We start from the raw sequence: 27,383 nt of genomic DNA, 5'->3' as shown, positions 1-27,383 counted from the left end.
AAGTACAATCCTGGGAGAAAGATTATGTGAATGGGACCATAGTTGGAGACCTGTTTTGATATGGCAAATTCTACCTTATGATAACAACAACAAAATCTAAAAATCTGTTTACCCAGGCTTGTGCAGTAAGAAAAATTTTAAAGTCCTCATTAAAAGTTAAAGTCAGATGATCAGCTATCCGGTTTAAAAATTTATGTAGAGCTTTCCTTCTTGTTTCAATGAATTCTTCGTTAAATCGTTCCACGACCCCTTTCATTATGAATTTTTCAGGCAATGGCTAAGAAGGAAAAAAAGGAGGAACAAAAATAATTAAGCTGCCCAATTACATGCATGCCTAAACAATGGCTCAAAAAATACAGTCCTTAGTCCAAACTATGACTCAAAATAAATGGCTAGCAGGCATTTCATTATTAGAACAAATATATGGAAGAGGACACACAATAGAAAAGAAACGTTGCTACTTGTCACTTAAAAATCAATGCCCGCATTCTCAATTTAGCGGACTATTTTGTTTGTCTGATTGCGGGAACACATGTAAATATTCGGGCTAGGGTTCAAAAGTGATATGAATGAAGAGACAAGCCTCCATTCAGTTTACAAAGAAGGCCAGTCTCTTCAACAACAGGAACTGCAGCAGCAAAAACAATGACAAATCTCTGGCTGTATGAATCCCCAGTTTTATGGGCTTGATCGGGATCCCAGTTTTCTGTGAAAGTAAACAAAACAAAACAAAAAACTGACTAGACCTACAGGAATGATGAGTGTTGGGTGTGCTTCTTCAAGTCTTCCCTTTAACCAAAGGAAATCTTGATATCGTCGTCTAACTTCATACTCACTGGAGTCAAATTCACCACGGGTTGTCTGAAAACCATAAAGAAAATAAAGGCAAACGGGGCACGAATTCTATGGTATACAGCAGCGATGGAAGACATGTAGCCCTGCAGATGTGATTGGACTGCAAATGCCATTAGCCTTAGCCAGCATAGCCGTTGGTGAGGGATGATGGGAGCTGCAGTCCAACAACATCTGGAGGGCCACATGTTGTCCACCCCCAGTGTACAGAGAGAATGAGCAATTTAAAGGTTAGGAATGTGCAAATCAGCAAAACTCAAGCTCAGCAAAGTTCTCGGAATTCCATCTCAAAGCTCATTCTGACTCGAGTCTGTATCAGATTGTGAGCTTGTGGCGGGGGGGGGAGGAATGAAAATTTGTGCATATTTTCATGCATATTTTTCCAAATGTATGCATCAATTGTGCATGCCTTTGAAATGTATGCATTCTTCTCCATTGATTAAAGCATATTTGTGTGCATTTTTCAAAGTACACATTTTTTCATGAACACTTTTCCAATGTATGCATGCTGTTGAATGCATTTTTGCAGGTCTGCGAATCACACTGCAAGCTCAGAAATGTACAGACTTTGAGCACAGATTGTGTCCAAGTCAGTGTTCGGTCTGGAAGGTGCAAACTGGGTAAATCCTGATAAAAAAATGAAGTGAAGTGAATTTCTCGTACATCCCTATTTAAATGCACTATATGATCACTGAGAATTCACTATGGATAGGATTTCCCCTCTCTCACACAGACACTTTTGTTTGTAGGCAAGTCGTGGCCTTCAAAGCCAGTCTGCCTCCTTTCCCTTAATCCAAGCCTTAGCAATCCTCAGCCTGTCCACTGTCATCACTAACTTTAGTAGAACTTTCCAAGACCTATTCAGAATATTGCATACAACCAGTGGATAACTACAGTCTATGACTCTGTGCATGAGCTGGGCTCACATTGAAAAATATTTTAGCGCAGGCAGTTTGTCCTAGTTGCATTTGCAGGCAAGGATAGGGAACCTAGTGCCCTCCAGATGTTTTGAATGACAACTCCCATAATCCCTCACCATTGGCCATGCTAGCTGGGGATGATGGGGAATGTAGTCCAAAAATTTGGAGGGCATGAAGCTGCCTACCCTTGCTCTAAACACTTCTAAGCTTTGTTAACTACCTCCAGAAGAACCTAGAGAGAAGAAGAAAAAATGGAACAATACTAGATTCCCCCCACCCCTGCTCCATGCTTCTAAGGCTATGCACACTTATCTGGGAGCAAGCCCTACTGAATACAGTGGGAATGACTCGCAAGTAAACATGCATAGGATCAGGGTGCATATCTTCACCTGCATTTATGAATGGGACTGTAAAGGATGCAGCTTAAAAGAGAGGGTCATATAAGCTCAGCACTTCTCAGGGAAACTTCATAAGTGGCCAGTTACGTGTTCTTCTTATCTTTAAATTGGACAAACTAAACTAAAACAGTGCTTGCATAGACAGACAGACAGACAGACAGACAGACAGACAGACACCTATGCTAAAAATACCCTCATACCTTTAATACTGCTTTATAACAGCCATACAATTGTGTGTATGTGTGTATAGCAGAAAGGGCTGTGAAAGGTGATGAAGGAATTCCTTATGGTGGAAAATAATTTAATTATAAGACAGGACATATCTAGATAGATATAGGTAGCTATAGATATGTGTGTGTATAAATACAAATAGTGGCAGAAGGGAAGCTATCACAAGCTGATAGGCAGCATTACAATCCACTTCCCTGTGATCAAACCATGTATATAACAGCCATGGACAGGATCCAAGGGCTTCAGCACACCCCCGGGTGATTTGTGATTATTTTTTCCCTTGGAAAGCAGCCCTACCTGCCATATCACACACTTACTTGTACAATTCCTGTTGGTTTCAAAAACAGTTTGCAATATGGCAGGGGCAGGCAACCTGGTGTCCTCCAGATGTTTCAGATTACAAGTCCCATCAGCCCAGCCAGCATGGCCAATGGGCAGGGATTATGGGAGCAGTAGTCCAAAACACCTGGAGATAATGGATTGCCTATCCCTGCCGTAGGGCATAGGGGGCTGTTGTCACAGAAACACAAGCCCAAACCGCTTGAATGCTTCTTTGGATCTCTGCCTCTGTCACCATACTATGCTATACCACTATTTTTTTGAAAATCTGTATGGTAGGGTGGGTAACCTGTGTACCTCCAGATATTGTTGGACTACAACTCCCATCAGCAATAGTCAGCACAGGTAATGGTAAGGGATGATAGGAATTGTGGTCCAACAATGCCCAGAGGGTCACAGGTTTCCATCCGGTGCTATATGAAATTACTGAAGCTGATTTAGTTATTTTTAAAATGTCCATCACAGTATCTTCTTGTGACCATTTTACTATGCTGATTTGATTGTCTATGTAAATTATGGCCTGCAACCTACAAGAGGACCGGTGGCTGCAAAGTTTAAATCAGGGATGGGCAACACACAGCCATGGGCTGCATGTAGCCCCTGCCATCCCCTGAAGTGCCCCTCCCTCCCACCGCTGCAGCCCTGAATTTTTTTAAGAAATACAATGGCAGAGCCGCTACAGAGTGCTGAAAGGGTCACATTTAGCTTGTTTGCATTTGTCTTCATTTTAGCATTCCGTAACTGCTATGGAGCACTAAAAGGGTCAAACGTAGTTTGTAATCAAGCTACATTTCACCCTTTTTGCACTCCTGAGCACTATGGAATGGTTTGCTGCTGAATTTCAGCAGCAGATCAGTGTTTTAGATAATAATAATAATAATAATAAGCTTTTTTTAATGCAGCCAACGTGGGGCAGTCCGGGGTGTGTGTGAACATGGTCCCCAGACCTCCCGCAGTTGCACACCCCTGGTTTAAATGACTGAATCAGTGTTTTACAGTAACGGAAAGCTCACCTTTGTAGCAACCCTGTAGGTGATGAATGTCTCAATGGCCGTGATGTGGCTTTCTGGATCGTCAACTGTAATGAAAAGATCCTTTGACTCTGGCTCATCTTCGAATTTGTACTGGTTTATCATTGAAGACGGAGACATTGGCATCAAAGGACTGAATGAATTTACCTCTGCTAGGGATGCATCCTGTGGATAAAAAAGTCATTTGAACGGATTGTTGCTCATTCCAAAAGATACAGCTTGCTGCTATAACAGTATACAGCCAAGGGTTGTACTTCATCCCTGAAACTTTTTCTATGCACCACAAATACACATTCTAGTCTTGGGATGATCAACTATCATTGAAACTATGTTTCTAGCCCTCAAGATTGTGAGGAAAAGCTGGCAACAACATTTACCACCAAATGTTAGTATATAATACAGTGGGGTAGACCAGAAATGCTACATTAAAGAATTGCTTAATTTTATTACATCGCTTTACCTGGAGGCAAGGAACACTGGCAGCAGTTGTGCGCGTCCACACACACACGCACACACAATGTTAGACTGCTTATTGTGTAACTCAGCTTTTAAAGGACACCCTAAATACATGAACAAAAGATTAAATTATTGACTCATTGCTCTAGAATAAACTGGATTTTCCCCCTATATATAGCAAGAATTTATTCCCACACTGGCACACTAGTCACAACCAGCTGTTCTTTTATGGTCAGGCAACAGCCAGTTCTATAATGGCTGTCTCCATAAAAACTGGCCACTCCTCAATGAAGCAGCAAGGGGGAAAAAAGACATATCAATCAACCTACAAGCCACAATAGCCTTTATTTTCTTGGAAATGGCCTTGGAGTCTGGGCCTGCTACATTGCTTTCCTTGCCTGCACCCTCCGGACAAAAAAAATGTCACACACCTCGGCTTTTTGTTTTTTTCCAAGCAACAGAGCTCCTTTGTAGATAAAGAGATGAACCGTGCAGTGGAAGCCACATTTTTACAATGCTTTAAGTGCCAATATTCTACCAACCTTTTCCTGGTAGATCGTTATATAAATTGCAAAGCTACATGAAAAGGTGACTTTGCTTCCTGAAAAACTCCCTGAGCTGCTGCAGGAACCTTCATTTGCACTCAGTATTGTGGAACAGAACTGTGGCAAGCGCATACGTATAAATACAGCCACTTCTTTAGAACTAGGGTAGTGCTGCGGCTAGCAGAAATGAGCTGTAAAGCAGGAAGTCCTTGGTCCAGTTCTCACCTTTGCCATGACCGTCATGTCCTTAATCGAACAACCATTTCTCATCTCATCTGCAATATAACAAGGGTCAAAGCAGACAAGGCTTTCAGCACGTGATCCAAAAATGTGCTTGTACTGGTCACAACTTGTTGTTTAGAAAGCACAGCCACGGTGCCTCCCTTTCCTTTGCATCATTTTCTCATCAAAAATCCTCCCCCCTCTGAAGCTGCTGTTTAGCCCAATCTTGATTTTAAGAACTATATTACAGATTGACATTCCTTCTAACCATTGCCTTGAACCAACAAGTGTGATCCATGCACGGAAGCCGTCTTCCGCAGGTGTACATTGGGATGAATACTCCATATATATCATGATGCTTATTTGAATCGCACTGAACTGTTTGGATATTATTATTTTTTATGTAGATCGGTATGGGCATCCACTTATTGCTAGGAACAACTAGTTTACTGTAACTACACTTGGATTAGTTCCAGTGGCAGCATTTGTTTATTAAAATAATTTGTTTATTAAAATACTGACATGTTTGATATTTTCCACTGTCATTCATATCATATTACTCCTTTGTGCTCTTCCCTTCACTGGCTTTCTCTTGCTTCTCATTTGCACTTTACATGTCTTGTGCTTGCTGTGGTTTTGCTAGTCTAGAACTGTCTTCTCTTGTTCGTCTATATCAAGAGTGGGCAAATTCAAGAGGTCCAGGAACCATGTTGGCACCTTGGATCACCCCCACAACCTAAAAAAGAAATTAGGAAAAGAATGGCATCTGAACCTGCTACAGAGCACTGAAAGGGACAAATTTAGCTCACAAAACGAGCTAAATTTGAACCTGTTGGTATTCCATAGCACCTATGGATGCCATTTTATATATCTGGATTGCCTTGAATTTGTCAGGGTGGCTGGGACTGCCCTGGGGGAGGTGGGCTTTTGATCTTCTAGTTAAACCTAAAATTACCCTCTCTGTCCTCCACTGGCATCCCTTTTACCTTGCAGCGTCCTACTACTGGAATGCCATCCCATCTGACATCCAACTCTTCCTCTTGCTATGATATTTTCCTATCCTCCCTAATGTGCCTTCAACTTTAGATTGTATGCCTGCAGGCAGGCCTGATGAATTTTAATTTTTGTGCAGCCCGTAGCGATTTAAATAATAATGATTTTAAAAGCATTTTATCTCATTAGTAAATTGTAGCTGTGCATCAAACCTATTTGTCTGTCTCTCTATCCATCTATTTATCTATCTGCTATACAACAGAGGGAAAAACTGAAAACAAAGGCTTGGTGGGTCCCTTCCTTAGTAGGGATGGATGAATCAGTCTCTTCCCAGTTTCTGTCAGTTTCACATGTATTTTATCATAAGTCCATTTTGTCCAATTGCCACAAAAATTAGCAGTTATTTTTACTTACTTACTTACTTACTTATTACATTTGTATCCCACCTTTTCCTCCAAGGAGCCCAAGGTGGCATACATGGTCTTCTTGCTCTTTGTTTTATCCTCACTACAACCCTGTCAGGTAGGTTAGTCTGAGTGTCAATGACTGGCCCAAAGTCATCCGGTGAGCTTCAGAGCCGAGTGGGGACTAGAACTCAGATCTCCTGAGTCCCAGTCCAACACTCTAACTACTATACCACACTGGCTCTCTCCCATGCAACTTGCCTGAGGATTTACTGTGCTCCATTCCATGTACTAGTCCGGGAAGTGTGAATTAGGTCGGTTCACTTAACAAACGCAGAACCAAATAAAATTCTCCCCCATCTGGTACTCCTGAAGAATGTGGAATGGGACACAGAGACTGCTGGGAAGATGGGAAACTTGCCTTCCATGATCTTCCTTAAGTTAATTTACCTCAGGATCAAAGCCTGATTCTTGCACATTTCCCCCTCCCCTGCATCCCATCCCATATGGTTCAGGAGAACCCTTAACATTCTAAACAGGCTTTGGGGAGTGGAGCACAAGAGACAGCAGGGATGGAAAATGTCCTTAAGAGCACAATACTATGGACGTTTAGACAGAGAAAAGGCCTACAACTCCCAGCATTCCCCAGCCAGCTGGGGAATGCTGGGAGTTGTAGGCCTTTTCTCTGTCTAAACGTCCATAGGATCGTGCCCTAAGTCAACTTAACTTAGAATCCAAGTCAAACCTAAGTTTAATTATTGATTCCACTCTAAGAACACATAGCATGTATATAGCATATTTCAAATGTTTCAAAGCACTTCACAATCATTACCTTAAATCATGGTCGATAACCTAGTGCCCTCCAGATGTTTTGGACTTCAACTTCCATGGGCCACAGTCAGCATGTCCAGTGGTCAGGGATTGTGGGAGTTGTAGTCCAAAACATCTGGAAGGTGCCAGGTTGCCTGCCCCATCCTGACCTAAACAATCCATCCAACAGGCCTTTGATATATGAGTTTGTTCTTCCCAGATATTGCCGATGGGTGACTGAGTCTGAAAGAATGTGGCTCGCCTAAATGGCAGAGGCGAGATTTGAACTGGGACCTTCTTGGCTGACAATCCACTTCCTTAGCCACTGCACTACACTTGCTCTGGAGGCACAAAGTTGCGGTAAGTTGTTCATGGATGCCAGGCAGATTTTAAAGCAGGCAAACTGTAAAGGTAGTTCTCTCCAGAATAGCTTTTTAACCTTTTCAAACATAGAAGCTACAGCTCTAGATCCAGAATAAAAAAGTCTTCTGCTTCTCATGCCTCAGGAATGGGTGACGGCCTACATTATTATCTTCTAAGACTCCATTCAAGGTTTTGATGCTCCGGGGCACCACTAGGCTACGCAGTCAGCTATTTTCTAAATTGTATGTACTTCATGTTTATGTTTTTTGAGTAATAATCTGGATTATTAAACTTGACAGTTTTAAGATTCTCATTTTTCATCACTTAGGGAGCTGTTTTGTTTCCATTGTGCACGCTGCAAGGAATGATGTATGAAGTCAATTTACTCCCAGGTACTCATGTACTAGAAAAAAAATGTTTTGGTTAGGCAGCAAATTTTGCAGATGAATACATGGAGGGAGCATGGCACCAAGGGAATCTCCTTCATATTAATATTGATTTTGTAGGAACACTTCTATTAATGTTTGCAAAACCTGGTTTTTGTAAAAAATTCCAATCTGGAGACAGGCAAGTGGCTGCTTCCCTTTCAAGGAAGGGATGTAAATATCTCAAATGGTGTTTCAATACAGTAACCAAAGGAATGTCCATTGAATAAACAGAAACTTGGAACGGAGAGGCAGTGTGGTGTAGTGGTTAGAGTACTGGACTGGCACTTGAGAGATGCCGATTCTAGTCCCCACTCAGCCATGAAACTCACTGGGTGACTCTGGGCCAGTCTGTCACTGATTCTCAGCCTAACCTATCTCCCATGGTTGCTGTGACGATAAAATGGAGAGGAGGAGGATCATGTGATCCACCTTGGGTTCCTTGCAAGAGGAGAAAAAATGGGATATAAATGGAATAATAATAAATAATAAATCCAATTGGTTTGGAAGCCAGTATCTTACAACAGGGATTAAAGTATACAAATAATTTAAAATGATTTTAAAACAGCTAAAAACAAAATAAAAATAAAATAACGGGACCCGATAAAACAACTAAATTAAGAAGCCCATCATATGCTGTGAAATGGGAGTAGAGCAAAGTCTTAACCTGGCACTGAAAAGATGACAATGTTGATGCCGGGCAGCCCTCACTGGAAGAGCATTCCACAGTCGGGGAATACAATACGTGCAAGCCAGATGGAGCCCTAGATCACCACCTTTGCACTGGCAATTACTTGTGGTCCTGATCCTGTTTAGAGAAGTTATAGCAGGTGCCAAGTAGAAGAAGCTTTGCTAGTCTGTAGGTTTGCCCTTTACTGTTGCAGGGCTCGGGTGCAAGCAGCCCTCATGTCCTGCCCTTGCTAACATACGACCGTGTAAAGACTTTTTTTAAAAAGGTAACCTACCACCACAGAGTGGTATTATTAATTTCAGTGAATATTTGACTGTGGTCAAATAGTATGCAGTGATTTGACAATATCCGAACAAGGGTCCCAAACCATTTCGGGTCAATGGGCACATCTGGAATTTTGAGCGAGTGCTGCGGCCACTTTCACAAAATGGCTGCCATGGGGGGCTTAGCCGTTCGCAAAAATGTTTGCCATACTGGGCACGGCCGATCACAAAACACTCATTTCCCAGAAGCCAAATTGCTGAGTCTACAAGAAAAGGAACTTGCCCAAGAACAAGGCAGAGGTTGGGTTTGAGCTCCAAAACAGAAAACCAGTCTTTTGAACCCTGATAAAGATGGCACTGGAGAGCACCACTGTGCTTTGCAGCAAGCCAGCCTCCCAGTTTCAAAAAGGTGGTTTTCTTTTTTAAAATCTTAAGAAATAAAATAAAAATCAAGAGGTGTAGGGACCCTGGTGGGCACCCAGAGAAGTGTTCATGGGCACATTAGTGCCCACAGGCTCCATATTTGAGACCCCAATTGATCCGCATGCCGACCCTAACTCCTCCTAACACTTCTCTGCAGCAAAAAAGAGAGCGGACAGCATTTCTTAGGCACATTCACATGCAATGTGATTGGCTATGGAGGTGGATGGGATTTAAATACATGAAGCAGATTTTTGGACGATGGTGGTCACCCCTAAAGTCTAAGAAAGAGTGTGTATGACTGAAATATTGAAGCCCCATCTCACCACCTCTGCTGCCCTGTCACTATCAGTGAAAGGAGAAGGCTTTTGATCACTGACCCTATCAGCAAACTCAAGTTTGGTTGCTTTTAATGACTGCAAACCAGTGTGAGGGCATTCGACAGTTGGGCAGTATATCAATGTAATAAATAAAATAAAATAAAATAAACAAACAACACTGTTGACATTCAGGCTCCAGCTAAAGACGTATTTATTTGTACAGGCATTTGGGATATAAGTAAGCATTCCATCTGTTTTAGTGGTGGTTTATTGTATTTTATTATGTTTGTAATTTTAGAGTTAGGATTCTAATGGTGTTTATACATTGTACTGTTTTATGTGGGTTGTTAGCTGCCCTGGGCTCCTTGCAAGGAAGGTTGGGATATAAATCAAATAAATAAATAAATAATGAAGGATAAATCATAATGAAGAATAAATAATAAATAATAATGAAGAATAATAATACCGTAAAGGTGGCAGGGAAAGCGCTATATGCTACCTCCAGAATCAGAGACAGTATGCCTATGTACACCAGTTGCTGGGGAACATGGGTGGGAGGTGCAGTTGTACTCATGTCCTGTTTGTGGTTTTCCCATGGGCAGCTGGTTGGCTACTGTGTGAACAGAATGCTGGACTAGATGAACCCTTGGCCTGATCCAGCAGGGCTTTTCTTATGTTCTTCCCCATCCTTGCCCCTGTCTCATCTCTGCACTCTCCTGCCACTCAGCTTACTGCCAATGCAGCCACTGTGCCTGTCTCCCTGGGCCCATCTCTGCTCCTGTCAGCAGCAAAGAGACGACACAGCTGCCACAATGGCAGTACATAAAAACATAAGAGGAACATAAGAAGAGGCATTTAATGTCATATGTAGTTTGGCCCTGAGAGCTTACAATTTTGAAGGATATAACTTTTTCAAAAAGAACAGGAGGAACAGAAAGGGAGGTGGGGTTGCACTGTATGTGAAAAATACGTATCTCTGCACAGAAATACAGGCGGATGAGCTTGGCAGCCCCATCGAGTGGCTACGAAGGTGGTGCCAATGAGAGAGATTTGGATTCTGGGACTACGGGCTATACTTCCTGGAAGATGGGCTGTTGGCTAGGGACGGGTTGCACCTCACAAAGGATGGGAAGAATGTGTTTGGCCACAGCATGAATAACTTCATCAGGAGGGCTTTAAACTGAATTCTACGGGGAAGGGAGATATAAAGTTGGGGGTAACAATGGACATAGGCGCGTGCACTGCAACGGAGAGAACAGCTCTGATAGCGCCCGATAATAGTCTTCAAAAACATGTAGGAAGAAAGCCAGACTATGAAGCACATGGTCTTCGATGTCTATTTACTAATGCCCAGAGTATGGGAAACAAACAGAACGAACTTCAACTCTTAATTTGTTGTTGTTGTTGTTGTTCAGTCGTGTCCGACTCTTCGTGACCCCATGGACCATAGCACGCCAGGCCTTCCTGTCCTGCGCTCTCTCCCGGAGCGTGCTCAAGTTCATATTCATTGCATCCGTGATGCTATCTAGCCATCTCATCCTCTGCCGTCCCCTTCTCCTTTTGCCTTCAGTCTTTCCCAGCATCAGGGTCTTTTCCAGGGAGTTTTCTCTTTGCATTAGGTGGCCAAAATATTGGAGCTTCAGCTTCATTATCTGTCCTTCCAATGAGCACTCAGGGTTGATTTCCTTTTGGATGGACTGATTTGACCTCCTTGCAGTCCAGGGGACTCGTAAGAGTCTTCTCCAGCACCACAGTTCGAAAGCATCAATTCTTCGGCGCTCAGCCTTCCTTATAGTCCAGCTCTCACAGCCATACATTACTACTGGGAAAACCATAGCTTTGATTAGACGGACCTTTGTCGGCAAGGTGATGTCTCTGCTTCTTACTATGCTGTCTAGGTTGGCCATAGCTTTCCTCCCAAGGAGCAAGCGTCCTTTAATTTCATGGGTACAGTCACCGTCTGTGGTGATCTTGGAGCCCAAGAAAGTAAAATCTGTCACTGCTTCCATTTCTTCCCCTTCTCTATGCCAGGAAGTGATGGGGCCAGATGCCATGATCTTAGTTTTTTTAATGTTGAGTTTCAAACCAGCTTCTAAACTCTCCTCTTTCACCCTCAACAAGAGGCTCTTGAGATCCTCTTCGCTTTCTGCCATTAGGGCGGTATCGTCTGCATATCGGAGGTTGTTGATAATTCTCCCAGCAATTCTAATTCCGACCTCTGATTCATCCAACCCGGCATTTCTCATGATGTACTCTGCATATAAGTTAAATAAGCAGGGTGACAATACGCAGCCTTGTCGTACTCCTTTCCCAATTTTGAACCAATCGGTTGTTCCATGTCTGGTTCTGACTGTTGCTTCTTGACCCTCGTACAGGTTTCTCAGGAGACAGGTAAGGTGGTCTGGTACCCCCATCACTTTAAGAATTTGCCACAGTTTGTTGTGATCCACACAATCAAAGGCTTTAGCGTAGTCAATGAAGCAGAAATAGACGTTTTTCTGGAATTCTCTTGCTTTCTCCATGATGCAGCGAATGTTGGCGATTTGATCTCTAGTTCCTCTGCCTCTTCGAAACCCAGCTTGTACTTCCGGTAGTTCTCGGTTCGCATACTGCTGAAGCCTAGCTTGTAGGATTTTGAGCACCACCTTGCTGGCATGTGAAATGAGCGCAATTGTGCGGTAGTTTGAACACTCTTTGGCGTTGCCCTTCTTTGGAATTGGAATGTAAACTGACCTTTTCCAGTCTTGTGGCCACTGCTGAGTGTTCCAGATTTGTTGGCATATTGAATGCAGCACTTTAACAGCATCATCTTTTAGGATTTTAAATAGCTCGGCTGGAATACTGTCATCTCCGCTAGCTTTGTTGTTACTAATGCTTCCTAAGGCCCACTTGACTTCACTCTCGAGGATGTCTGGTTCAAGTTCAGTGACCGCACTATCATGGCTATCAGGGACATTCAGATCTTTCCTGTATAGTTCTTCTGTGTATTCTTGCCACCTCTTCTTAATCTCATCTGCTTCTGTTAGGTCCCTGCCTTCTTTGTCCTTTATCATGCCTGTCTTTGCACAAAACATTCCCTTGAGATCTCCGATTTTCTTGAAGAGATCTCTAGTCTTTCCCATTCTGTTGTTTTCCTCGATTTCTTTGCATTGTTCATTTAAGAAGGCCTTCTTGTCTCTCCTTGCTATTCTCTGGAACTCTGCATTCAGTTGGGTATATCTTCCCCTTTCTCCCTTGCTTTTCGCTTCCCTTCTTTCGTCAGCTACTTGTAAAGCCTCATCAGACAGCCACTTGGCTTTCTTGCATTTCTTTTTCTTTGGGATGGATTTCATTGCTGCCTCCTGAACAATGTTATGGACCTCCGTCCATAGTTCCTCAGGCACTCTGTCTATCAGGTCTAATCCCTGAAATCTATTCCTCACCTCCACTGTATATTCATCAGGGATATGATTAATACAGGGATATGATTAATATCCCTGTATTAAATGATTAATTTAGGGATATGATTAATACAACTCTTAATACAGGAGGGAAATTATGACTTGATAGGTACAACTGAGACTTGGTGGGATGACTCTCATGACTGGAAAACAGCAATTGAAGGATATAACTTGTTCAAAAACAACAGGAGGAACAGAAAGGGAGGTGGGGTTGCACTGTATGTGAAAAATACATATCTCTGCACAGAAATACAGGAGGATGAGCTTGGTAGCCCCATCGAGAGCATCTGGGTTAAAATAAATGGAGCAAAGAAAAAAAGGAACCTGGTGGTCGGAGTCTACTACCGGCCACCCAATCAAGGAGAAGACAAGGATGAAACTTTTGAAAAGCAAATAGCTAATGTTTCAAGGAAGCATGATGTAGTAGTAATGGGGGACTTCAATTTGCCTGATATTTGTTGGGAGACAAATTCTGCAAAACATGGCCCCTCCAGGAAATTCCTGACTTGTGTGGCAGATAACTTCCTCCTACAGAAAGCAGAGGAAGGAACTAGAGGATCGGCTATCCTTGACTTGATCCTAACCAACAGAGATGACTTAGTGGATAAAATAGCAGTTACAGGAACTCTGGGAGAAAGCGACCATGTTGTGCTTGAGTTCTTGGTTCCAAGGGAAGCAAAAGCTGAGTGTAGTCAAACGCGTACCCTGGATTTTAGGAAAGCTGATTTTAATAAACTCAGCACAATGATCAGTAAGTTCTCATGGCAAGCAATGCTAACAAGAAAAGGAGTCCAAGATGGGTGGGAGCTTTTAAAAAAGGAAATTCTCAAGGCACAATTACAAATAATTCCAACAAGAAGAAAAGGTGGAAGACAACAGAAGAAGCCAATGTGGCTTCACAAAAAGCTTAGGGATGACCTGAAAACAAAAAAGGACACATATAGGAAGTGGAAAGAAGGCCAAGTAACAAAGGAAGAGTACAGGCAGACAGCACAGAATTGCAGGGATGGTGCCAGGAAGGGTAAAGCTGAGAACAAGCTGAGGTTAGCGACGGATGCTAAAAACAACAAAAAAGGTTTTCTTCAGCTACATGCATAGTAAAAGGCAGAGGAAAGAAATGGTGGTTCAGCTATTAAATAAGGATGGAAAAACGATAACAGATGACAAAGAAAAGGCAGAGGTGCTCAATTCCTACTTTGGCTCAGTCTTCTCCCAAAAGAGGGTCTATGACCCCCCTGGCAAAGGCGAAGTACAGGCTGAAGGGGCAGGATTGCCGCTTGAGATCGATAAGCATATGGTCAAGGAACACCTAATTAGTTTGAATGAGTTCAAATCTCCAGGGCCAGATGAACTGCATCCTAGAGTGACAAAGGAACTGGCAGAAGAACTCTCAGAACCACTGTCTATTCTCTTTGAGAAATCATGGAGGATGGGGGAAGTGTGAGATGACTGGAGAAGGGCTAATGTTGTCCCTATCTTCCAAAAGGGTAAAAAGGAGGAACCTGGGAACTACAGACCAGTCAGTCTGACATCAATCCCTGGGAGAATTCTGGAGCAGATGATAAAGCAATCAGTCTGTAAGCACCTTGAAAACAATGCAGTGATTACTCGAAGCCAACATGGATTTGCCAAGAACAAGTCCTGCCAGACAAATCTGATCTCATTTTTTGATCAAGTCACCTCCCTTGTGGACCGTGGGAATGCTGTAGATATCATATACCTCAACTTCAGCAAAGCTTTCGACAAAGTGCCCCATGATATCTTGATGAGCAAACTAGCTCAAAGTGGGCTAGATGAAACAACGATCCGGTGGATCCACAGTTGGATACAGAATCGGACTCAAAGAGTGCTTATCAACTTTCTCAAACTGGGGAGAGGTAACGAGTGGGGTACCGCAGGGCTCAGTCCTGGGCACAGTGCTCTTCAACATTCAACATGATGTGGCTGCAAAAAAGGCAAATGCTCTTTTGGGCTGCATTAATAGAAGCATAGCTTCCAAATCCCGGGAAGTACTAGTTCCCCTCTACTCAGCACTGGTTAGGCCTCATCTGGAGTACTGTGTCCAGTTCTGGGCACCACACTTTAAGAAGGATGCAGACAAACTGGAGAGGGTTCAGAGGAGGGCAACCAAGATGATCAGGGGACTGGAAACAAAGCCCTATGAAGAGAGACTGAAAGAACTGGGCATGTTTAGTCTTGAGAAGAGAAGACTGAGGGGAGATATGATAGCGCTCTTCAAGTACTTGAAAGGTTGTCACAGAGAGGAAGGCCAGCATCTCTTCTCGATCATCCCAGAGTGCAGGACATGGAATAATGGGCTCAAGTTACAGGAAGGCAGATTCCGGCTGAACATCAGGAAAAACTTTGTGACTGTTAGAGCAATACGACAATGGAACCAATTACCTAGGGAGGTAGTGGGCTCTCCCACACTGGAGGCATTCAAGACGAGGCTGGACAGCCATCTGTCAGGGATGTTCTGACTTGGATTCCTGCAGTGAGCAGGGGGTTGGACTCGATGGCCTTGTAGGCCCCTTCCAACCCTACTATTCTATGATTCTATAAGATGTGAAACTAACTCAGCTTCCCAAAACAAGCCAATTTCATTTAGATTTTGGGGACCACCTTACAGCTCTACTGATTGTGAGGTGAGCTTGGTCATATACAGGGCTGGCCCCAGATATAAAAACATAAGAAGAGCCATGCTAGATAAGACCAAAGTCCATCTAGTCCAGCATTCTGTTCACACAGTGGCCAATCAGCTGCCCATGGAAACCCATAAGCAGGACATGAGGGCAACAACATCCTCCCACCCATGTTCCCCAGCAACTGGTCTACACAGGCATACTGCCTCTGATTCTGGAGGTAGCATATAGACATCAGGACTATACGGTACCTCCAGCATTGATAGCTTTCTTCTCCAGGAATTCATAAAATTTGTCCTTCACAAAGAAAGGTATGTCAGGGAAAGGTCCAAGGAGTGAAAAGAGAAGTGGGAGAAAGGGGACAGAACAAAAAAGAGTGGGGAACAGGGTGAAGCTCAGAGTGGGAGCAGTAGTGGATATAGGGCAGGTGATGAGTGGGTGGTGGCAGGACTTACTCTCCTCATGTTGGCTATCCTGACTAGGGCTGATGGACGTTGTCAGCCAAAACATCTGGAGAGCCTCAAGTTGCTCAGCCCTGCATCACATCAACCCATCTTTCCCCTGTAGATATACATTCCAGCCCAGTTATCTTCCCCAAAGCCCACTTGACAGAAATTGCTTTTTCTTTTGAAGAACCTCAGAAATGGCACATTCAAGTATTAAAATGTTGACTTACAGTATTTACCAAAAGAAAAAGATCTTGTAGACAGAGCAGAAGCAGAAATATTTATTTCAGCATTAGCTGGGTTTATTTTTAAACATTAGGAAGTGTACAATTCATAAATGATTCATTAATGCCTTTTAGGCTTATATTCAGTAGCAAATCTAGCAGTCAACTCTTAGGATGCTGACATTTGGATTTTTCGCTCCATAAATTTCTGTCATAAACAGTTCTGTGAACAAAGATTTTCAGGAATGAAAAATGTGTGTTGCCCCCTACAGCTGCTCTGTGAATGTTCTTTTGCTTAATTTTTAGGAAAATGGCAGGGTTGAATGTCTGCCATGGCGAACAGCTGGTTTTGAACCAATAGTTAGTGTACTGTAATACCTTGGCATAGTTTTAGATCAGAAATTGATCACGGAAATAACTGAATTTTGCTGCATTTCAAGGTTCACCATTTGATCACCAAAATTCTTCAAGCCCCAACCAACTTTCATTCTGGGCCTTTGATTGTTTATAAGTCCTATTTAAAACTTCCTGACTCAGGGCAGCCCTCAGTCATATACATTCTGCCCACATTCAAGTTGTCTCTTCCACATGACTCTTGTTTTTTCTCCTTTCCCAGATGACCAGCCTTGCCTGATCCTATTTTCCAAGCCTCTGCCCATTTCCTGTCCTTCTGCGCTAAGCCACAGACTACTTTTTTGACAATGGCTGCATTTGCATTAATGCTAAGCCATGTTTTATGTTAACCATAGTTTGTTGCTTTAGCCATGAACTGTCTTGAAGATGAACAAAAACAAATGTGGGTTGTTTTCCCTATTTCTGGTTTGTTTCTCTCCTGTCCATTTTGTCAATCTTCAGAGCAGGTTTCATTTTCAGTCTCCTCTTCCTAGGTGCCTATGTTGCAGGGCAAATGACAGTGTAAAGAAGCCAGGGATAAGCCACCATTCTGGATTCAGAAATCACAACAAGCCATGGTTTAAACAAGCCAGACTTTGTAAGCCAACAACAAACCATGGGTTCTAATTGTGGTTTATAGCTGGTTAACAAAGCATGGGTTGTTTGCAGGGATGGGTTCAGACACAAAGTTCACATGATCCAACAGCCCACATGGCTTATTTAAGCCACAGTGAGCTGAGATGTGCATGTTGGCGCATGTGGTCAGGCATTTTGAATATTCAATGCTTGGCTGTTGCTTGTTGTGTTGTTCAAACCCGGGGACCGTGAGTTATGTGAGGGTTAAAACCCCTTGCATAACCTATGGTCTCTTGTAGGGTTATGTGAGGGTTCTTTAAACCTCGCATAATCAACAGTCCCTGGGTTTGCATGAGACAACAAATTGCAGCCAGGGGTCACTGCCTTGTTGTGGCGAAGGGGCTTGCATAACTCAGTGAAGCCATAAGCTATGCCATGCAGGGCCACCCAAGATGGACAGCTCAAGGCGGAGAGTTCTGACAAAATGTGGTCCACTGGAGAAGGAAATGGCAACCCACTCCAGTATTCTTGCCAAGAAAACCCCATGGAACGTATCACAAGGCTAAAAGATATGATGCCGGAAGATGAGCCCCTCAGGTCGGAAGGTGTCCAATATACTACTGGGGAAGAGCAGAGGGAATTTCCAAGTAGCGCCAGAAAGAGTGAAATGGCTGGGCCAAAGCCGAAAGGACACTCAGCTGTGGATGTGTCTGGTGGTGAAAAGAAAATCTGATGCTATAAAGAACAATATTGTTTAGGAACCTGGAATGTAAGATCAATGAATCAAGGTGAGCTGGAGGTGGTCAAACATGAGATGGCAAGATTGAACATCGACATCTTGGGAATTAGCGAACTAAAATGGACAGGCATGGGCGAATTTAATTCAGGTGACCATTATATCTACTACTGTGGGCAAGAATCCCTTAGAAGAAACGGAGTAGCACTCATAGTCAATAAAAGGGTGGGAAAAGCACTACTGGGGTACAATCTCAAAAATGATAGAATGATCTCAGTACGAATCCAAGGCAAACTGTTCAACATCACAGTAATTCAAGTCTATGCCCCAACCACTGAGGCCGAAGAAGCTGAGGTTGATCGGTTCTATGCTGATAAAGTGCTGCACACAATATGCCAACACATTAGGAACACACAACAGTGGCCACAAGACTGGAAAAGGTCAGTTTACATTCCAATTCCAAAGAAGGGCAATGCCAAAGAGTGTTCAAACTACCGAACAATTGTGCTCATTTCACATGCCAGCAAGGTGATGCTCAAAATCCTACAAGCTAGGCTTCAGCAGTATGTGAACCGAGAACTACCGGAAGTACTAGCTGGGTTTCAAAGAGGCAGAGGAACTAGAGATCAAATCGCCAACATTCGCTGCATCATGGAGAAAGCAAGAGAATTCCAGAAAAATGTCTATTTCTGCTTCATTGACTACGCTAAAGCCTTTGATTGTTTGGATCACAACAAACGGTGGCAAATTCTTAAAGAGATGGGAGTACCAGACCACCCTACCTGTCTCCTGAGAAACCTGTATGAGGGTCAAGAAGCAACAGTAAGAACCAGACATGGAACAACCGATTAGTTCAAAATTGGGAAAGGAGTATGACAAGGCTGCATATTGTAACCCTGCTTATTTAACTTATATGCAGAGTACATCATGAGAAATGCCAGGTTGGATGAATCACAGGTCAGAATAAAGATTGCTGGGGGAATTATCAACAACCTCGGATACGCAGAAAGCGAAGAGGATCTAAAGAGCCTCTTGTTGAGGGTGAAAAAGGAGAGTGCAAAAGCTGGTTTGAAACTCAACATTAAAAAAACTAAGATCATGGCATTTGGCCCCATCACTTCCTGGCATAGAGAAGGGGAAGAAATGGAAGCAGTGACAGATTTTACTTTCTTCGGCTCCAAGATCACCGCAGATGGTGACTGTAGCCATGAAATTAAAAGACACTTGCTCCTTGGGAGGAAAGCTATGGCAAACCTAGACAGCATAGTAAGAAGGAGAGACATCACCTTACCAACAAAGGTCCATATAATCAAAGCTATGGTTTTCCCAGTAGTAATGTATGGCTGTGAGAGCTGGACTATAAGGAAGGCTGAGCACCAAAGAATTGATGCTTTCAAACTGTGATGCTGGAAAAGACTCTTATGAGTCCCCTGGACTGCAAGGAGGTCAAATCAGTCCATCCTAAAGGAAATCAACCCTGACTGCTCACTGGAAGGACAGATACTGAAGCTGAAGCTCAAATATTTTGGCCACCTAATGCGAAGAGAAAACTCACTGGAAAAGGTCCTGATGCTGGGAAAGACTGAAGGCAAAAGGAGAAGGGGACAGCAGAGGATGAGATGGCTAGATAGCATCACCGATGCAATGAATATGAACTTGAGCACGCTCCGGGAGAGAGCGGAGGACAGGAAGGCCTGGCATGCTATGGTCCATGGGGTCACGAAGAGTCAGACACGACTTAACGACTGAACAACAACAACAACAACCAATTGAATATGCAATCCCACACAGCACACCCTGGCACGTACTGCTGTTTTGATCATGCAAACCAGGTCAAAGTCAAGCCACATTTCAACAAACCACACCATGGCTTACTGTTATGTGAGAACCAGGAGAATGAGTTCTCCTTGGCCCACCTGAACCAACAACCAATATCTTGCCCTCTCACTAAGATTTTTTGGAGACACTTTTCTTTGTGTCCCTCCAACATTTGAACCACATTTCATTGGGACACAGGAGAGGGTCTTCTTACTGGTTGTGTTAGGCTTTGGAACTCTCTCCCTAAGCAGGCCCACCTCACTCCATCTTGGATGGCCTTCGGATGATGTATAAAAACTATTCTCCTGTCAGCATTTGATCTGCTGCTATGTTAATGTTTTAAGCTGTATTCTCTGTATTCTACTTGAATCATGTCCTTTAGAAAAAGATATTGTATTTGATAGGGTTTCATATTTTATTGTATTTATGATGTTACACTATTTTTATTTTTTTGTAAGCCACCTTAAATATCTCTTTTAGTAGAAAGGTGGGATAGAAATATATTTTAATATATAAATAATAAGTAAATAGCTTAAGTTATGTAGTGACTTGATCTGACCCAAGTTAGTGTCCTAGGTATTCCTGCCTACCAGCAAGGATCCGGACATTTTGATCAAAGCAACAGATTCAAATGCACATCTTGCTGTTTAATAAACTCGAGAAATACAGAATGACTATTAGTCACTAATTTCTTGCAAGTGAAATATGTCATGCTTAATTTACCATCATGTATTTTTGCAAGAATTTGTACTTCCACATCCAATGCTCCTCACTTGCCTTTCAAATCAAATTCTGAGCTAAACCAAAAGAATAAGTAATAATGATGCTTAGGCTGCAAACCTATATTCATGTACCTAGAAACAAGCCCCACTGAGCTCAATGGGGCTTACTTCTGAGTAAACATGTATACTATACATTTATATAGCGCTTTAGAATATTCAAAGCATTTCATGTCCATTATTGTAGTCTACTCTGTATAACAACTCTGTAAGGTAGGCCAGTATTATTACTATATTGCAGATATTAATGGGCTGAGGCCTAAATTACACATTATGGGTAGCATCCTGTTATGACCATGTGCTTGTGGGAAAGACTACTTGTGCAATAGGGCTTTTGCAGTTCTAAAAATAACCTGAAATGCTTATTTCCAGAACAGGGCAGGTCAGCAGAACTCACAGAAGGAAGCTCTGCTGACCTTTCCTGATCATCACATTCTTCTCTGAAGGCATTCAAAAGCTACACGTGATTAATAAGGTGTGTTTAAGCCCCCTCAACCCAATAACTTCGCAAGTGGCCAAAACAAAAGACTCTCCTAGAATACAATATATCAAAACAAAAGACTCACCTAGGATACAATGTATCAATATGCTAGTGCTACCTAGACATGGATTTTTTTTTAACCTTTTTTTATCTATAGTATTTGCATTTGCCCCTCTTCCAATGAGCTCCAGACAGAATAAATTCACAACAACCCTGTGAGATAGGTTAGACTAAGACAATGACTGGCCCCAAACCACCCAGCAAACTTGACATCTGAGCAGGAATTTGCACCATGGTCCTCTCGCCCAAGCCCAATGTAGTGATTTAATTCCTCCATGAGTATGAATATCATTCCCCTATGGTGTTTCTATACCACGCAACAGCCAAAGCTCTCTAGGTGGTTTTCAAAAGAGACAAGTGTCATTATATTTATAGATAATTCTCTGTTAAACACTTTGAAAATGAGTTATGCTGTGTACTAAGTAAGGGGCATAAGATAATTTCCGAATGTCTCTTTATTCATGGCTTTCTGAAATCTAAAGACTAAAGATGCAGCCAAGAATGACTACAAGTCAACCCTCCAGTGCCATGCTTTCCTTTTTTCCTATTCAGTTGAAAGCTGAATGAGAGCCAGTGTAGTGTAGTGGTGAGAGTGACGGACTGGGAGCCGGGAGATCCGGGTTCTAGTCCCCACTTGGCCATGGAAGCTCACTGGGTGACTTTGGGCCAGTCACAGACTCTCAGCCCAACCTACCTCACAGGGTTGTTGTTGTGAGGATACAACGGTGAGGAGGAGGATAATGTAAGCCGCCTTGAGTTCCTTGCGAGAGGGAGAAAGGCAGGGTATAAATGCAATAAATAAAGCCCATATCCTCTGCTCTCTAACAGCAAACCCAAATGGCAATGTCAAGTTAATTTTTGACCAGCACTTTGAAGCTGAAAAATGATGGTAACACTCCAGGCATGATCATCAAGCTATCAACAACTCATGGGATGAGAACCAAGACAGACATCAGGTCATAGTGCAACCGTAGTGTCTCTTTTACAGCATTCACGAAGCCAGGCAATTTTCACATGCAATTCCACCCCCCCAACCCCCGCCCAAAAGGAACCTACCTTTTATTGAGTCAGTCCATTGGTCCATCTAGCCTAGTCAGCGTTCACTAACCTGGTGCCCCCCCAGATGCTTTGGACCACAACTCCCAGCATTCCTGACCACTGGCCATGCTGAATAGAGCTACTGGGAGATGAAGTCCACAAAACCAGGAGAGCACCAGGTTGGGAAAGGCTGGGCTATACTGACTGGCAGTGGTCCTCCAGGGTTCCAGACTGGGGTTTTCCCAGCCCTAGCTAGAGATGCTGGGGACTGAACCTAGAATGTTCTGCATGCAAGACAGCTGCTCTGCCACTGAGCTACAGCCTTACCACTTACAGCTAAGGGAGGTGTGTGCGTGCGTGCGTGTGTGTGTGTCCGTCGGCTGTTCACAAGGAATGCATTTAAACCATGGGTATCACTGTTGCCTGACTCCTAAATTGTAACAAAGCTGGCTAACAGGGAGAACACAGAATACCGGTTTCCAATGTATGGTTCACTACAGGACACGGTGGAAAGTTTGTTTTTTTCTGTGAACATCACAATTCACACAATTTCTAAATTCTGTGGTTTTCCTAAATTTGAAAACCTCTAATTTTGAAAATATCAAATATTGCAGACACCTGCCATTTTAAGGGGCATTTTCATATGCAATACTGATTTTTGGAGAGCTTGGGATAAATATCTTTATGTTTGTTCCTGATCCAATGTCATCTTGTATCCAATGCCGTATTTCAATGCAGAACTAATAAAAAATTGCCCAGTCCGAGTTAATCCTCTGCATCTCTGTGGCCTGTCTGCGGTTCAGGTGTGGCCATACTCCCACACAGGCAGTTGTGGCTGCATGTACGAAGTCCGGGAGCTGTTCTCTCCCTGTAAGGAGTGGCCTGTGTGGAGCCCTGGCAATGTGGACTGCAGGAACCCATCTCCTGAGATTGCTTCATCTTGCAAAGAGAAACCAGGCCAGGGAGCCATTCCTGGAGGCAGAGCATCTTCTGAATTTTCCTAATGCCTAAACTGACTCACATTTGACATTCATTGCAGCTGCAGGATGCATCTGATGTCTGCAACCCAAAAGGTGGCTGTGCACAAAATGTGTGGCACTTTAAGGCACCGCAAGCCTCTCTGTTGTTTTAGCTCTCTCTATCGGTGATTTACTGAAATGGCTATGATGCCAAAAAGAAGAATGAAGCATCAGTGCACATTAGCCTCCTGAGTAGTCTGCCTGGCAGACTGGGGACCTCAGAACAGGTGATCTAGTCCATGCAGCCAAAGAACACCCAGCCACGGACACCTCAGGGCCAAAACAGACATTATTTTTTCATTTTTATTCTAGAGCTGAGGTGGGCAACTTGTGGCCCTCCAGAAGTTTTGGGCTACGACTCCCAAAACATCTGGAGGGCCACAAGTTGCCCACCCCTCCCCTAGACTAAAGCAGCCTGATTCAGATCTTAAAAGCCCCCTTACCTCTTATGCTAGGGTCCCAATCTGGATCGGCACCCCCTGCACCTACTCTAGAGTACAAATGAAAACAAGATATAGCTGCCCAATTCAGATTTAAAGTAAGGGAAGCTCTGGCATGGGCTGGTCCACAAAGTCACGAAGAGTCAGAAGTGACTGAATGAATAAACAACAACAACAACTGTTTTGGCCCACGGTACGTTCCACTCATTTGAATACTGTCTCCCGCACATGTGCTAATGCACCAAGCCATCCCCAAGGGAGGCTCCTGTATTGACATGCCTTAAGTCTCAGCTGAGCAAGAGTGGATCCATGAAAACAACAAAGGCAGACGCTAATGTCCATTGATGACTCATTCTTCTTGTTGGCATCATAACCATTTTGCTGATAGGGAGCTAAAACAACAAAGAGGCTTGGGGCGAACACATCTATTCCAGTTTTTGTAGACTATGATTGACTTCATCCATTAAAGCTTAGGCCAGAAAGCCTTTAAGGTGCCACAAGACCCTTTGATGTATTTGCTGCAGTAAACTAACACGGCTACTGCTCAGTAAATTGAGGGAGCTCGAGGCCCACTCATCAAAGCCATCTCACGCTTGACCACCAGTTGGACCACTCTTCCTGATTATGCCCCTTCAGTGGTCTTTTTCAGCCCTGGCCAACCTCCCCATAATGAGCTGCAGGTCAGAGGAGGCAAAGTGCCCCACACGCAGCCCGTGCTGCCGACCCTTCATCTTGCAGCTCTCTGTCCCAGCCAGGAAAGACCACACCTCTGTCTTCATCCTCAGCCACTAAGCGCAACGAGAGAAAGAGGAGAGTAAATTGGTCCCTCACATTTCTGCCCACTGAGGAATGTAGTTGCTGACCAGCAGTGTAAATGCAGGGCTGGGCAACTTGTGGCCCTCCAGATGTTTTGGCCCACAACCTCCATGATCCCTCACCATTAGCTATGCTGGCTAGGGCTGATGGGCATTGTAGGCAAAAACATCTGGAGAACCACAAGTTGCACACCTCACCAGAAGTGAGGCAGTAGGCCTCTAGAAATGTCATATTTGCTTTGGCCTTTATCCCACATTTGGCATAGAAATATCTCCTGTAGGCCTCCTCAAATCCACCTGCCAGCTCTGGCAATAGGTCCTCCTCCATACAACATGGGAGACCTCTGGCTGGGGGAAAGCAGGGTTCTGTTACATCACACTAGGCTTTGATGCAGACGGAAGAAGTACAAAACCTTTCTGCCTCCTCTGAAGTCTAGCATGACATGAGAGAAAAACATCCCTCACCCCAAGCTGGTGAAGGGTGGAGAGGAAGATGTTTCATGATGGCCCATTTAGCTCTGGACTGGATTAGCTCAGGATCAGCATGTGATACCTTGTCATGGCTTCTGCCTGCCCCAAAGGCCACAGCGGGATGAGACACCCCCTTCTGTACCCCAGGTTTTCTTGCTGCAGAACAGACTAGGGAGAGGGGAATGGCTAGTGGTGACCAGAAATGATGGCTTGCTAGTGGGCCAAGCCAATACTGGTGGCATCCTGCCTCCCCTGCTACAGCATTAGGAGCCATGGAGAACGTTGGGCCTGGAACAGGTGGGTTTGAACCCAAATCAGCTTGCAAAACTCACTAAATGGTCTCAGAAAAGTCACTACCACCTCTCAGCCTAACCTGCCTCGCTCTGTAGGATGAAGACCCAATCTATGGCGCACTTGAGCCCCTACGAAAGAGAGTGAGATATTAGAAAAGACAGAAAATTGTTCGAAAGTACTCAGCACATAAATTGAGAGCCTCCACTCTTGTCCCCAAGTTTGCCAGGCCTCAAATGTACCCTCTCCTCATAGGGGATTTGTCACAGAGGAGTTCAGGCAGACTGGCTCTCCGTACAAAACATGCTGGGTGCTGGCCCATGCAGGGACTGTCAACTGTGATGGCAAAAGAGGGAACCGGTTGCCACAAGAAGCCTGTTTTCCACACCATTCTCTCCCACGTGGCAAATACAAAGCATCCTTCAGTCTTGAGACATGCACTAAGGCGCTTTCCTGGCCCGTGAGGATGGAGCAGCAGGGCATACTGACTGCAACCAGGCAGAAAATGAAAAAAAGAAAAGTGTGTGTGTGTTTGAGGGGCGAGTTGCTTAGAGTTTGCTTTGCCACCTCGCTCCAAATCCGCTCAAGCGGTTCTGTGTGGTTAGGAAGCCCCGGCCTTCCGCAACCTGAGGGTTCTTCAGGACCTCCATGCCCATGCGGGCTGGGGATGATGGGAGCGGTAGTCCCAAAGTCCGCCCCGAGGGTGCCAGGCTGGGGGAAGCCCGCCCGCCTCTCCCGCCATCAATTCAAGGCGGCGCATCCAAGGGCATGGAGGAGTGCCCAGACGCCAGCCTTTCCTGCCGGAACTGGCGGAGCGCTTCTGCTCTGCTGCCGGAGGCGGGAGCGGGCGCTGCCGCGGCGCTTCCCGGGCGCGGGCCCGTCAGCCCCCTCCAGGCGCTGGCCTCCCTCCCGCCCCCGTCACGTTTCCTCCGCGACCCTGGAAACGGGAAAGGCAGCCTCGCTCCCCGCCGCCCGCACACGCCGCCGCCGCCTCCGCCTCGCACAGGAGCAAAGGCCAGCGGGGCGAGGGGCGGCGGCTCCGGAGGCTGGGGGGGGGGGCAGGGCATCGCTCCCGCGGAGGGCTGCTGCGCCGGTCGCCGCCCCCGACGGGAAGGCCGAGGGCTGCCGGGCTCCCCGGGCGCCGCAGGGAGCGGGGTCCCCCCCGCGCTGGAGTACCTTGCTGAACACTTCTAGGTCCTCGTCGTCGTCGAGCTCGAGCGGCTCCGGGGAGGAGGGAGGGAGCGGGGCCCGAGCGGGGCCCGGGGGACACGCGGGCGGCTCGGCGAGGCCAGGGGCTGCCGCGGCGGGTGCAGCCGCCTCGCCGCCAGCGGGGAGCGGGGACGGCGGCGAGGCGCCCGGCGGCGGGCAGCGATCAGCCTCCATCCCTCCCTCGCTGGCGTGTGGGGCGCCCCGGCGGGGAGGCGGGCGATCCCCGGCTCGGGCCCCTCCTCCCGGGCGGCAATTGGCCGCCGCAGCTCCTCGCCCTTTCCCGGTCCTTCCCTGCGCAGGAGTGGGGAAGGAGGCGCTCGGAGCCTTGCGTAGAAAGTCGCCTCTGGGTCAAGGCTTCTCCTGCGAGCCCCGGGACCTCTTCTCAAGGCCACACGTACCCCCAAACCCCGTTCCTGGGACAGGACAAGGCGGGGGAGGCTGGTGGCTCCGATGGCCGTGGGGCTGTGAATGCGCTCGGGGTTTCAGTCGGAACTCTAAAGGAGCTATCCAGGGTATTGAACCCAACCCGCAAAAGGGGTTCAGGGCCTTGGATAGCTCCTTTAGAGTTCTGACCGAAACCCCGAGCGGATGCATAGCCCCACGGACATCGGAGCCACCAGCCTCCACTGGGATAAGGGGCGGGAGGGAGGGAGAGAGAAAAGAACAGAAGAAGACCGTCTCCATCAGGCTCTGCTTGAGGGTTTCCCACAAGCTGAGACGGTTGCCGCAGTCCCCCCCCCCCCCCCGACAAAGCTCCCCGGGTCTCTAGATGCAGGGCAGCCAGTAATGCAACAGGTGAAGTCTTTGCTAGCAATGAGGGAG

At 45.1% G+C, this 27,383-nt stretch overlaps 1 protein-coding gene across 1 annotated transcript in view; it reads right to left on the bottom strand.

Annotated features, from left to right (window-relative positions):
- SNX7 (sorting nexin 7) overlaps positions 1 to 26,754 on the bottom strand; it is a 67,416-nt gene extending 40,662 nt beyond the window's left edge. Inside the window, exons 1-4 of the mRNA XM_084851884.1 lie at positions 26,529 to 26,754; positions 3,754 to 3,936; positions 751 to 861; positions 113 to 277 (exon numbers count right to left, since the gene is read on the bottom strand). Of these exons, the coding sequence (XP_084708010.1) occupies positions 113 to 277; positions 751 to 861; positions 3,754 to 3,936; positions 26,529 to 26,735 (666 nt within the window). The 5' untranslated portion in view covers positions 26,736 to 26,754. The remainder of the gene's footprint in view (positions 1 to 112; positions 278 to 750; positions 862 to 3,753; positions 3,937 to 26,528) is intronic.
- Positions 26,755 to 27,383: the final 629 nt, after the last annotated feature.

The sequence above is a fragment of the Heloderma suspectum genome, chromosome 4, assembly GCF_057233095.1.
Source record: "Heloderma suspectum isolate Gila_16-S chromosome 4, 16-S_ref, whole genome shotgun sequence".
Taxonomy (NCBI): Eukaryota; Metazoa; Chordata; class Lepidosauria; order Squamata; family Helodermatidae; genus Heloderma; species Heloderma suspectum.
The sequence above is the reverse complement of the archived record's forward strand: the minus strand, read 5'-3'. Positions and strand labels throughout refer to the sequence as shown.